Here is a 13,576-nt window from a genome sequence, read left to right on the forward strand (position 1 = left end):
TGTCTATGTATTTGCCTGCTTTGAAAGTATACATTATGAAGGATATTAAGTTTATAAAGTTGTAACTGTCCACGTTTCTAACTCCCTCCTTTTTTTGCTTGCTGTGTAATGTACTGTGTCACACCTTTGTATCTTCTATATTTTTGTTAATTTCTCCTAATTTTCTGTTAATTTTATTTTAAACATAGCAAAAATATAAGTGAAATTAAATACAATTTTGCTTCAAAGAAAATGTCTCAACTTATCTGCACATTTTTATTTTGAGACAGTGTTTGCAATATTCAGTAAGTAGTTCACTCATACTTCATGTCTTCCTATGTGATAGATAAGAATCTGAAAAGATAAGAGAAAAATTGGGCTTTGAATCTTGTCAAACTAGTTACAATTTTTTTCTATAATCTCTTACATATTATATGACCTTTAGCAAGTTATTCATAGCCTCACATATGTACACTATGTAGATAACATAGGGTTTTTGAGATTAAGCATGATACTATATAAAAAGCTGGCTTACACAGTGTTCTATATGTAGCAGATGCTCAGTAAATTTTCTCACCCCGAAAGGTCATTGCTCTTTAAGCCTTAAGCCATTTTGAGGACTCCGCTAGTTGCAGCTTGGTAACCTTGCGGGCAGTTCTCTGTCCTTTAGGGTCACTGTGAGTTGGAGTCAACTTAGAGGTTGTGGGTGGAGCATGGTTTATTAGTGAGGAAAGTGTTTCTTCCACTGAAGTCCTCCCCACTGAAAGTCTCTATCATTGGACCAAGGGATATGTGAAACAGAGGCCAGATGTACATGATGCTTCCTTACGTAAAGCCAGTTTTACTAGAGGTAATTGAACTGGGAGGTACCTTTTTATGATGAAAAATATGTAGTCGAAAATTTTAGAGTAGACTCTAAAAGTCACACAGGGACAGAAAGACACTTGGACATGGTGAGTGTCAGCTGAAGGCCATTTCAGCTGTGCCCTCTGGACTTGTAGTGCAGATATTTACTTTCCTCTGCTGTAAGGGGCACTGCCAGGAAGATTTCATCAGACTGATGGAGTGGAGGGAAAGGCTACAGACTTTAGGCCCAGATTAGAGGCATACTTTCAACTCCTTCACTTGTTAGCTGGGGGACCTTGGCAAATTTACTTAGCTAGCCAGAACCTGTTTGTTTACCTATAAAATGTTCCCTTTTCCCGTGAAGGCTCTTGAGGCTACCAGAAACAGACTCAGGGAGATTGTTGTGCCGATGAGGCTGGGGGTTGGTTGGGGCAGGGGGTGCGTCAAGGAATGAGTGTACTGTAAGACTGCCAGGCGTTAGCCCGCTGTCCTGATGTTTTAAAGACTGCGTGCCACCACATCGCTGCCTGTCTTTTTCTAGCTGTTTCCCCAGCCTCCCCTCCTCTCTGGGTTTACATTTCAGCATGTAATCCATCTATAATGCTGTCTCGGCCCCATGAACATCACAGCAATTCCCTCCTGTGCCTTATTTCAAATTCCTGTGAATTGGCCTCATGGATAGCCCTCCCTGCCAGCCTGTGTAGGCATCAGTTGCAGCCCACTCTGGTCAAGCCAGGTGCGCATCCCTGTTCCCTCATCCACTGTGCTATAGACCACTGCCACTCGGACGCAGGCCGTGGCCACCCGCAGACACCAGGCGGGCCCCATGAACCTGACTAGCATTCCTGTCCAACAGCAGTGAAGGCAGGCGTGCAGGTCATCTATGCAAAGTGTCTGTCATAATTCCTAGGCTTGTGTAGGTGTTTAGTAAAGGTGGCTCGTTATTTACTGTAGGTTATTAAACGAAAGCGGTGGTTTCCTCCTGTAACTGAGCTTCATGTGCCTCAGGAGCAATAATTATTTCAATAAAAATTATATGTGTAGATTTTGCTGAAGGGGAGGATAATATCCAAAAAGGGGGAGAAAACAGGAAGGAAAGAAGAAACAAACAGAGGAGTGGGGATGGGAGGCGGGAAGCAGCAAACCATTAAGAAATATGATAGGTTGAATGAAAACTGATCTGGAAAAAATAAATACCTTATCTGTAAACCTTCACCTTGTTCAGAATTTTTAAAAGTATGCACCAGAGATTACAAGTAAATATAATGAACCTCATGCTAATATCTCAAATATTGATATGCCATTCATTAAACCAGACAGAAAGATTACTTCCTCCTCTTTCCCCATTTCTCTCAAAATTAAAAGGGAGTTGTGTACTTTTCGTCAGTGCTTTCACATTTGACACAAATTAGATGACATTTTAAGGCTGTAAACTCTTTCCTCTGCATTCTCCCCAACAAAAACCACGTGTGTCAGATGCCTTTAGAACCACTAGCTTTGTTATGATGTAACTAGCTTGCTTTCTGTTCAGTGGATGCTCAGCTCACTGATCAGCCACCACAACCAGAGAGTAAGAGCTCAGTGACTCAGGAGTGCAGAGAGGAAATCTGAAGTGGAAGACATTATCCAAATAGAAATGTATGTGTGTAGTTCACAAAGATTAAGTCTTCAATTTTATGTTTAAAAAAGATGACCGACCATTATCTCATACTGTGTTATTAATGATTTTCTCAAGTTTAGGCATTATTAAAGTTAATTGCTAATTTCTTTTCTTTAATAGTGAAGAAATAGCCTTTTACAATGGAAATAAAAGAGAAAAGCAGACAATCCACGCAGTCTTCCGAAAACTGGTAAGAAGAGTACTAGTCTTGAAGTGCACATGTTTATGGAAAGGTTTTCTATATTTTAATAGAAATATTTTAAATTTAAAATATGAGATTAAAATTATGTCAATATACTGAGGTAGTCAGTGATAATTGCTGGATTCATTAAAATAATCTTCAGGGTATTTTAAAATCTTTTAGTTATTTTTCTATTCTTGAACTATTCACACCAAAGCATACTCAGTTTCTACATGTTCAATTCAGTGGCATTGATTATATGCTTTGTTTAGCATATTTTAGAGGGTCTATGAGAATCTTTTGTAGTTATAAATTGTTGTATTCCCACAGAAAGAATTTGCTATTTTAGCTATTGAGATAGCACAGTGACAAATACAATTTACTACAAGGCACACTTTTTCTGTAAAATAACAAAGTATTTTGAACTTTTGTGGCCCATACAATTTCTTTCCCAAGTATCTCACTGTATGAAAGTAGCTACAGACATGTGGATGAGTGGTTATAACTATGTTCTAATGAGATATTTATAGAAATAGCAGCAGGCTAGAATTTGACTGTTGACCATTATTTGCTGATCCATGGTACAGAGTATGAAATTGTGCTTTGTGTAAATTGTATACCATTGTTTGTTTACTCGCCAGTTCAAAAAGTTGAATCCCAATAGCGTTCATCATTCCTCAGTCCATAAATTTAGAGTGCCAGTTTTAGGAAGTAGTGCTTTTTCTTGAGACCACGGATACCGTGATAAAAATGACAGGCAAAATTCTGCCTTCAGGAAATTTACATTTTCGTAGATGCCTGTAAAACTGAAAACAGATTTTAGATGATTACAGAGATGAAAGAAGTTGCCATTTTAAATCATTTCGGGAATTAGATTTTTGCCTTAATAACATGGCTGATCTTTCTGATTTTTAAAATGCTCTCTGATACAGTGCCATTTACTAGTTTGTTCATCACGTAGCTTGCTTATTTTCAACCTTCTGGCTTCAGCCCAGATGTTAACACCTTCTTGAGGTCTGGCATCTCTGATTCATCCACCAGAAATGGCCTCTACCAATTACTCCTGGTCATCAGACTTCTCTGAAAGCATAGATTTCATTATCTGATGTATGTGTGTGTGCTTGCCTCTTTCACTAGCATGTAAGCTCTGTGACCTTGTGTGGTTTCTTCATTACTGTATCTTTATCATGAGCATAGTCGCTGGCACATGGGATTCATTAAATAAATGTAGTAGGTATTTTTTATTAGATATGGGAAATACTAAGGCCCACCTTCCAGATACTCGGGAAGTTCACGTTTTAGTGGAAGAGACCGTAGATAGGTGAACAACTGTATATTTTATGTAATTTCAGGCAATAAGTTCTGTGACCCAAACCTCAAACAGGATACAGGACTAGAGTATGATAGGGGCTGCAGTTGACTTTGTCAGTGCTGGGTAAGGTGGTCTGTGTTGAGGATATGATGCAGGTGGAAGTCCGTCTCCGAGTATGTTGGAAAGTCTTTAGGCAGAGGAACCTGAGGAATGCCTGAGGCAGACATGCTGGAGGAACGGTAGTAGCTCTGTGAGGTTGAAGACTCAGCCTGTTGAAGGTTGAAGACTGAGCCAGATCATACAGGGTCCTGACACGCTCATAGATGAGAAATTGGAGAATACTAGAAATCCAGAATATGAAGTATTTTTGAGATAAGGTATGTTGATTACAGTTTTAGACTTTGGCTGTTTAGTATTGAGTAACACTGGCATTCCGTTCAGATTGGGTGTGATTTAGTGGATTAGCGAAAGTAGAGACCCAGATGCATTGGGTGCCATTCCAGATAACTAGTACTCCATCCAGTTCACTCCTCCCTCCATGCTTCTCTGGCTGATTAGCCTGGGATTATGTCTCGGTAATATTGTGAACACAGTGGCATGGCGCTGCTACATACATGGGAGACCACATTATTAAAATTCTTTATGTAATTTTCACTCTACATAAAAATGGTTACTAAGTTATGAAGCTTGGCTTCTGCTTAGCATTGTGCTCAATGAAGTGTGATACACAATATAATAAGAAATTATAGACACTCAGTAAATATGTGTTTAACAAATGAGTAACAGTTTTTTTTTGGTGGCTGATTCATGTAATTTTCTATCTGTGGAAAGTATGTATTTTTTGTCCTTCTTCCTGCCAGGTGGAGCACCTGCACAATTTCATTTTGTTCCGGTTCTCTATGGGCTTCGTCGATAGCATAATTGCCAAATGTGAGTATGTCCTGAGCACGATGCAGGGCTGAGCCCGTGACAGAAGCAAACGGCTGCTCACGCGGTGGGTCCCACTCTCTGTTTCAGACTTCGCCACTGTAGTTGGTTATCTGGTTGTCAGCCGCCCTTTCCTCAATCTGGCACACCCGCGGCATCTCAGGAGCACACATTCTGAACTCTTGGAGGTAAAATAATGACAACTATATTCATGATGACTCATAGGACAATTAAAAGCAAAAATGCTATTATTCCATAGTTTAAATTCTTAGAAATGTAGGGGAAAGCTGACATCTCTCTCTGTTCTAGGATTACTACCAAAGTGGACGAATGCTCTTACGGATGTCTCAAGCTCTGGGGCGCATAGTCTTGGCTGGTCGTGAAATGACACGATTGGCTGGGTAAGATTAGTATGACAAGAACTTTAGAGAATGGCCATAAAATGTTATCTTTAATGATGGCGTGCAGTTGAGGTGGAGATCAGAGGGCAAAGGAAGTGTCATCTGCTAGTACAGGAAGCTGATTTGGAAAGAAAATTAACGAAGATTTTTCTCTGACCATGAAATGTCCGTGTTTTCCTAAGACAGCCAGTTCTCCTTCAGCCAGATAAGCGGTTCTCCAGCCCTTTGTTCCATGGACACCCGAACTGGATAAGCTGGGAGATGTCCACACATGGCAGTGTTTCTTAATGCTCAGTAAATTCGATTAATGAATAGAATTGAATTTTCTCTCCCACTATATTTTTTCTCCTTGACTCTTTGATACTAGCAACCTAGCAAAATAAATCAATAAATGGGAAATTGCTGATATGAAAAGAAAGTAAGAAGCCAGGTTGAGGATAAGTCACAAGTATTGCTTCTAGAATTCTAGCTCATCCATACCTGAGCGTTCCCAAAGAAAACATGTTCGGACGTGTCTCTACGATCAGTGGATGGCGGTGGACAAGTTCCGCCACTCGTTCCGTTGTTAGTCTCACCAAGGAGCCTTCACGGTCAGAGTGGTGGCTTCTGAGGGAACCTGTTGGTTCGGTGATACTCAAGGAGAAGAGGTCAGCAGAGAAGCTGTTGGTGGTGGTTTGGGGGCACTTCACCATTGTCTCAGAGGAGGCAGGGCAATCACGAGAGTTTACTGTGAAAAAGTTTTAACAAAACTGAAAACTGCCTGGGTGGGAAACAGGCCAGGAAAGTTTCCCCGAGGAACTTTTGCATCATGACCATGCGTGTGCTCGTTCTTCAAAGTTGGCAAGGGCCGTCCTAGGAGAATCCCACTGGAAGATCTTCTCCCGTCCACCCACAGCCCTGATCTCTCCTCTGAAGACTTCTGTGGTTCCCAAAACTAAGACTATTTCAAAGAATCATAATCTGAGTCCTCCACTGATACCAAAGCTGCTATTTTTGTTGTGGTATAAATTGATGAGCACAGAATTCTTTGGGAAGAGTTAAAGAGATGGAAATACTGCCTTCACCAGTGTATACACTTAGATGGAGGCTGTGTCAGGAAAAGTAGCACCTCAATTTTGTATTTCTTATTCATAAAGGTTGCTGGACTTAGCCTTGTGCTTGTATCTGTGGGTACAATTGTAAATATGTTCATATGGTCTGGCAGTAAAAATTGTTTTTACGTTGTGCATTGGAGTAAAATCTTTCAGTATTTCAGGCCCTAACAGAAAGATTGTCTAGTGGTATAAAACAGGAGCCTTGGCGGGTTGCTTATCGGCTCCTAACCACAGGGTCCGCCCTTTGAAACCACCAGCCACTCTGCAGGAGCAAGAGGAGTTTTCCCGTAAAGATGTGCAGTCTTGGAAACCCACACGGACCCTTCTGCCCTGCTGTGTGGACTGCTCTGAGTCCTAAGTGACTCATCTGCAGGGTGGTTTTCTAGAAGGGCATGAGAAAACCCCCCTAGGGTACCATAGAGTCAGGTGATCTGTACCTTGAGGAAATCGGATGACTTAAGGTCTCCCTGAGCCTCTTGATATGTCTTTTTATTGTCCCATACTCCTTTACTCGATTCTTCCCTGGCATTAAGATGGTCAATTGCCATGCTGACCGTCTGTCCGACTGCTGTCACTTGGTTAAAGCCTTTACAGCGCGTGGCTTCTGTTTCTTTAGACGGTTTCTACATGTCACCCACCAAGAGTTTTCAAAGTTTTCTTCTTGGATGCAGATAGCTTTCCTTTGACCTCACGTTGTTCTCATAGTCACCAGCCGCAGGACATTCCTTTTGAGTTGTCTTGCTTGCAGTACTAAATTCCATGAGTGCTTCATCTTTTCCCCTCTTAAGGCCAAGAAAGAGAGGAGTCCTTCAAATTCACAGGTGTTTGCAGAGTGGCGACCTGTGCCCGGTATTCATATCACCAGTGCCTTCTTTGGATTGCCTCTGTAGATCACTCCAGCAGGAACTCAGAGTCTGTATTTCCAGTAGTTAACAGCCTGCTTGACGTGCCTGAAATGAAGTGATCTGTTAGGTGGGGTCCTACGAGGTCTCTGTCCTTGTACCTGCACTCTTACTCTTCTTCCAAAAGTAATGCTTCAGACATGTGCACGCTGCCAGCAGTACTGTGCACATGAGACTTGCTTCAGGTTGTTTAATTTGAACTCACATAGACTCTTAAGCGTGTCCGTCGCGGTTTGTGTGAACTTAAAGCTAAGGGTAGTCTTTGAAGTTTGATTAGGGCTCCTTTTCTTTTTCATTTTAGTTTCACTGCTCGGATTACAGAGTTAATGCAAGTGCTGAAGGATTTGAACCGCGGCAGATATGAGCGCACCATGGTCTCACAACAGGAAAGGGGTAACGTTTCTTTCTCTGTGTTAGGCCGTGGTCTTATGTCTTCACCGGCATGGCGTGGTGCTGAATACTTATTTTCCGTTTAAGGTATTGAAGGGCCACAGGTCATCCCCTTGACACCTGGTGCTGGAGAAATCATCAACGCAGATAACATTATAAAGTACGTCCAGACAAGTTCTTCAGCACTGCCAGCAAATGTTGACCTGACTTTGAGCCTTTCTCGTTTAGATTACATTTGCTTAGTGTTTCATGTAAAACTGCCCCCTTTTAATCTCGTTTCTGTAGGTTTGATCATGTTCCTTTAGCAACGCCAAATGGAGATGTCTTGATCCGGGACCTTAATTTTGAAGTAAGTTCTTAACTGGTCACACAGAAGCCTTATTCGTCTTCCAACTGAGAACTGGGTTCAGATTCTTAACATAATTTTAAGGCTTGACTTACTTTCTAAATCCACAGAATTACTTAAAAAAAAAACAATCAACTAAGTCTTTGTAGAAACTTAGTTTTCTCACTTGACAGGACTTTAACATTTCAAGTATAATTACCATAATCCTACTCTCTGTCAAAACAACAAAAAAACCCTCTCAAAAAACCTATAGAAGATAGAGGTAATTTGAATCTCTTGTGTAGAATAAAATGAAATATAATTTTAGTCTGTTTAAATTAAAAAATATATATTTTATTTGGCCTTGTTTGGACTCTGTAGGGAGATCTTGCCATGCCTGCCTTTGAGTTGATTTGACTTATAGAGTCAAGCTGCCTCTGTGGGCTTCTGAGACTGGTATTCTTCATGTGAGTGGGTGCTGGGGGTGGATCTCTCTCCCTGTGAGCAGCTGCTGGGTTTGCAATGCTGACCTTGTGGTTAGCAGCTCAATGCATAACCACACTACACCACCAGGACTCCTGCCTCGGTATATGGTCCTTGTCATTTATCTTATTATGCTCTTTAGTTACTTTCATTGAAAGGACATTAGCTGATAGTTTGTAAAATAAGGCATATAATTATTGGCGTTCTTTGAAAATATTTACAGACTTAGATCACTTCAATTTTCTGTTCTTAGTAGTTTATATTAGTGCACCTTTACCTTTTCAAGGAACTATAAGCATCAGAAATGTTAGTTTTGCAAAGTACCTTGAACTTACTAAAAAATGAGTAGTAAGAATATACATGTATATATCATAATGAAACACTACTCATTCTTTAATAAATTCAATATTAAACTTTATATATATTTTTAAAAACTATATTCAAAGTAAGGAAACACAAGAGGAAATGCAGATAATGAAAACATGGTTGGTACAGATTGAATGACTCCAAGTATTCCCAAAGTAGGTTTAAAAAAATTTTTTTTCCCTTTCTCACTTAACTCTTTCTTTTTTTTATAATTTTATTGGGGGCTCATACAATTCTTAGCACAATCCATACATCCATCCATTGTGTCAAGCACATTTGTACATTTGTTGCCATCATCATTCTCAAAACATTTGCTTTCTCCTTGAGCCCTTAATAGCTGCTGCTCATTTCCCCCCTCCCTCCCCACTCCCTCCTACCTCATGGACCCTTCATCATTCATAAGTTATTATTTGTCGTATATTACACTGTCGCTCTTGTTACTGTAGTGCTTCTTTGACAAGGTAGGTAGCTAGCTGCCCGCCAGGCTTGACTACAGATAAAATAAATCTTAGAACCCTATCTTTGATTGACTTCAAGTAGCACCTGTACTGCCACTAGTAGGGGGTAAAGGTGACACAAAGTTTCTCCAGTGACATGCCTCTCTCTCTTGCTCATTTCCCCTACTCTGTCTTCATGCAGAGGCAGAATGCACCAGTAGGACAGGCACACAGACAGCTTAAACATAGTGAGAGGAAGGTGTTTGAATGTGTAGACACATGTGCTAGCAAGATCATGATTGTATGCCATGATACCACGTGAGATGATATTTAAGCTGTCACTCTGCTTTGAATTCAAAACCTCTTCCTTTTAAGCCCCTGTGCTTGGAGTTAATATATATATATATATATATATATATATATTTATTTATTTATTTTCATTCTTAATTTTTATTGCTCTTATTTTAGTTTCATTTGGACCGTCTTATTTGAGCCCTAGATAGAGTCCTAATTGCTCAAGTGTTTCACTTCCTGACTATGTTCCATAGCATCTGTCTTTTGATCCTTTTTTTTCATCTCCTCTGGGAGTACTTTCTCTAGTTTCTGTACTTCAGTCCACTGTTAGGAATTTCATGATTCTCACTTCCTGATTTAAGGTATTCCAAAATAGCCATTTTCCCACCCTTTTATTCATGATTTTTCCCATCTTCTTTCTCAGCATTGTTGTTGTCGGGAGCCCTGCGATCCGTGCCGATTCCCCGTGACCCTGTTCACAGCAGTGCAAAGGCCCCCGGCTCTGCGCCATCCCCCCAGTCTCTGTCGCCTTTGTGCCCAGGGTTGCTGCCAGTGCGTCAGTTCATGACCTTGGGCATGCGCCTGCTCTGCTTTCACCGACCTTCCAAAGTGCACGAAGTGAAGTCTTGCCATCCTGCATTCTAAGGGCATTCTGGCTGTGCTTCGCCAAGATCTGACTATTCTTCTGGCAGTCTGTGGCACTTTAAATATTCTTCTTCAACACCTTAGTTAAAGTGCATCGATTCTCAGCCTCTTTTTAGACCTTTCAACAGGCCAGGCATATTCCTGCCTTTGTTCCTTTGCGCTGTTTGTTGTTGTTGATTAGGGGGGGGCTGTGCGTGAAGGGGGATGGCTGGAGCTTTCGCTAAATTGCTGCCTCAACCAGGCCAACCTCCCTGCCATCAAGTCCGTTCTCACTCACTCACAGCCACCCTGTGGGGTACAGTAGAACTGCCCCATTGGGTTGCCAAGACTGTAAATCTTGACATAGTAGATGCCTCATCTTTCTCCTGTGTAGCAGCTGGTGGGTTCCAAGTGCTGAGGTGCGGGCCTTGTGGTGCCCAGCAGCACACCGTGTAGTCCACTACCTCCCCAGGGCTCAGCTGCCCATCTCACTGAGGCCACCCTGACCACCCAAAATGCAGCGCTCCTTGCTTCTCAACTTCCAGACTCTGCTCTGTTGGTCTCGGAGCACTGTTTGCCTAACACACGATCTACTGAGTCATTGTATGTGATCTTTATTTTTGTCCACTAGACTGTCAACCAATAGGGGCAAGGCTAGGGATTTATTTTGGTCTCTTATTTACTAGGTTGATTTCTTCATTAACCTAAAACAGAAATATTTATTGAATTAATAGGAACCTAGGACTCAGTAATTTTAAAAAAGGTGTCACAGGCGGTGTGCACAGCTAATAAAATTCTCATCTCGGAGTTTCTCGACATCTTTCCTGCTATGCTACATTGCTGCTCATTGGTAGCAGCTGGAGTGAGAGCTTCCTGAATCAGGCTTCCTGATTCTCTGCAAGGTCAGTTAGACACGCCTGAGAGTAAGCTTAGGCAGTGGTTCCCAACCTTCCCAATGCTGTGACCCTTTCATATAGTTCATCTTCTGACCCCTTGACCATAACATTATTTTTGTTGCTACTTCATAACTGTAAATTAATGCTATTGTGATGAATTGGGCGACCCTGTGAAGGGGTCATTCAACCCCCAAAGGGGTCGTGACCCACAGGTTGAGAACCACTGGCTTAGTAGAACCTGGGTGCTCTTTACAGTTTCTCATTGGCGTTATCTCCACCTGGTTGCAGAGCACTTGGTTGACACTGGTCGTTATCTATAATAAACATGTATTTTGGTGAAACATTTCTCATTTCTAAAACTAATCTGAAGAAACTTTTTTAATGCATAAGTGCTTGCAAGACTTTATCACAGCATTATCGAAAAGCAAAACAACATGCAGACTACCTACATTTTTAACAGTGAGGAAGTATTACAAATTTATAGTGCATCCTTATTTTGGAATACCCTGTAAGCAATAAAGAAAAACTAAAAAGAGGGATCTTAATGTACTGACTGGGAAATACCTCTATTTTTACCTTAAATAGTAAAAGTAACAAAAGCTATAGAATTCCATATAGTATGATTTAGTTATTTAAAAAAGATTACTTGTGTTTGTTTGGAAATGCCTATATATTTTTGTTATGTCTCGGATATTTTGAAGGTGTGGCTCCATGTATTCCATTTGAGCTTAATTTTATGGCATCAATTATAGTTTTTAAATGGAATCCTCTGATGTTAAAAAGTAATAAATCTTTGGATTTATATATATAACAGTAAAAATAACGGAGTTCAGCTCTGGGAGGGTTGAACTGGATACCTGAAGGAGGTGTGGAGTCGGCAAACACAGATGAGTCAGACACAAGAGATGTGCTGGTGGAAGCAATCTCTGCTGAGTTCTTCCAAACAGCTTTATTTATACCATGGAAAGTTTTGGCAGACCACTACATTAAAACAATGCCTTATGATTAACTCCAAAATCACCCTTATTGTTTCCACTAAAACATGATAAAAGAAAACCATTATAAGGTCTGTACTTTTTTCTATCACTTTCTGTCCTCTTCCTGGTTCTGTCTTTCTGTACTGTTTGTCACATACTATTCTTGATTGAGGTGTTCAGAAAATTTTGTTAGACTCATATCCTACTCACTGCCTTATTTTTTGCTCACAATGTTTCTTTCCTGGTTGACTGACTTAATGAAACTATCTCATGCGCTACTTCAAAGCCTAATATCTACAAGCAGAGTTAAATGCTTCTCAGAGTGAAATATTTTCCTTTACAAACTCTCCCATGGTAACTGTTCCATTGTCTACCTGTGTCTCTTAGTTTTATACTCCTGAGGCACCATGGGGAGCCAAGCCGTCTGATTCTTTGCCAAAGACTTAATGTTTCCCCTTTTACGTGTTTTCTATTAATGTTAACCATTCTCTCTCCTTCTATGTCAGCCCCTGTCCAAGGTGAAGGGGCGTCAGTAGGGGAGGCAGTCTGTAAGGTCCTCTATATCAGGGGAGGCCCAAAGAGTCTCCCACTACCGAATCTGAATGGAAGCCAGGGCTTTTTGATGGGTTTCATTTTCTCCTCTGACCTCAACTTTGGGGTTTCTTCCTCACTCAGTTCCCACATATCCTTCTCAGAATTCCCAAAGACGTCTCGCTGTCTAAGCCTCTCCCTTGCCTCAGTTAAGGATAGCCCCGTCATATTGAAGCAAGTTTTAGATCTGATTTCATTCGTACTTCTCAAGACTGCCCTCGCATCCGCTCCAGGTGCGGTGAACATGACAATGCACAGAATTCTCAAGAATGGATTTGACAATGGAAAATATTTGAGGGATGTTGGAATCCCTCCCTGGGAAGCTCTGCTCTGCAGAAGTTTCTTCCACCAGGCTGTAGCTTTGCTAGACAGCATGGCTGGGATGGCTCCCAACATAAAAAATAAAAAATAAACAACTGTAGAATGTTTTCCCCGCACCATTACCCTCCCCTTGTTTCTACTTAATGTTTATTGACAAAGTCGTACACTTACAATCTGTAAGGAGCTATTCAGTTCGAGGCAAATGTTCATTAGTTATTCATTCTACTTAACACATCAACCCATTTCCATTTTAGGTTCGGTCTGGGGCCAACGTTCTCATCTGTGGTCCTAATGGGTGTGGGAAGAGCTCACTGTTCCGTGTTCTCGGTGAAGTAAGTACAAAGTGGCTTCAAAACGTAGCGGTCCTCTGCGTCCTTCTCCTAGCACACGGTTAACATTCACAACTGCCTCTCTCTCCCCTCTTGTCTCGTTCATAGTTATGGCCTCTTTTTGGAGGACGCTTAACGAAACCCGAGAGAGGAAAGTTATTTTATGTCCCTCAGGTAAGGCCTTGGTTTAGTCATTTCACAGTCCTTGATTTTAAAATTCACCTCTGACACCTGTCTTTAC

General features: G+C 41.1%; 1 protein-coding gene across 1 annotated transcript in view; it reads left to right on the plus strand.

Moving 5' to 3' along the window:
- The window catches only part of ABCD3 (ATP binding cassette subfamily D member 3), a 77,620-nt gene that overhangs the window by 54,928 nt on the left and 9,116 nt on the right, over positions 1 to 13,576 (plus strand). Inside the window, exons 10-18 of the mRNA XM_075558586.1 lie at positions 2,606 to 2,675; positions 4,839 to 4,908; positions 4,996 to 5,093; positions 5,215 to 5,306; positions 7,604 to 7,695; positions 7,780 to 7,852; positions 7,978 to 8,041; positions 13,261 to 13,338; positions 13,444 to 13,509. Coding sequence (XP_075414701.1) covers positions 2,606 to 2,675; positions 4,839 to 4,908; positions 4,996 to 5,093; positions 5,215 to 5,306; positions 7,604 to 7,695; positions 7,780 to 7,852; positions 7,978 to 8,041; positions 13,261 to 13,338; positions 13,444 to 13,509 — 703 coding nt within the window. The remainder of the gene's footprint in view (positions 1 to 2,605; positions 2,676 to 4,838; positions 4,909 to 4,995; positions 5,094 to 5,214; positions 5,307 to 7,603; positions 7,696 to 7,779; positions 7,853 to 7,977; positions 8,042 to 13,260; positions 13,339 to 13,443; positions 13,510 to 13,576) is intronic.

This window comes from Tenrec ecaudatus, chromosome 1, assembly GCF_050624435.1.
Source record: "Tenrec ecaudatus isolate mTenEca1 chromosome 1, mTenEca1.hap1, whole genome shotgun sequence".
NCBI classification, from domain to species: Eukaryota; Metazoa; Chordata; class Mammalia; order Afrosoricida; family Tenrecidae; genus Tenrec; species Tenrec ecaudatus.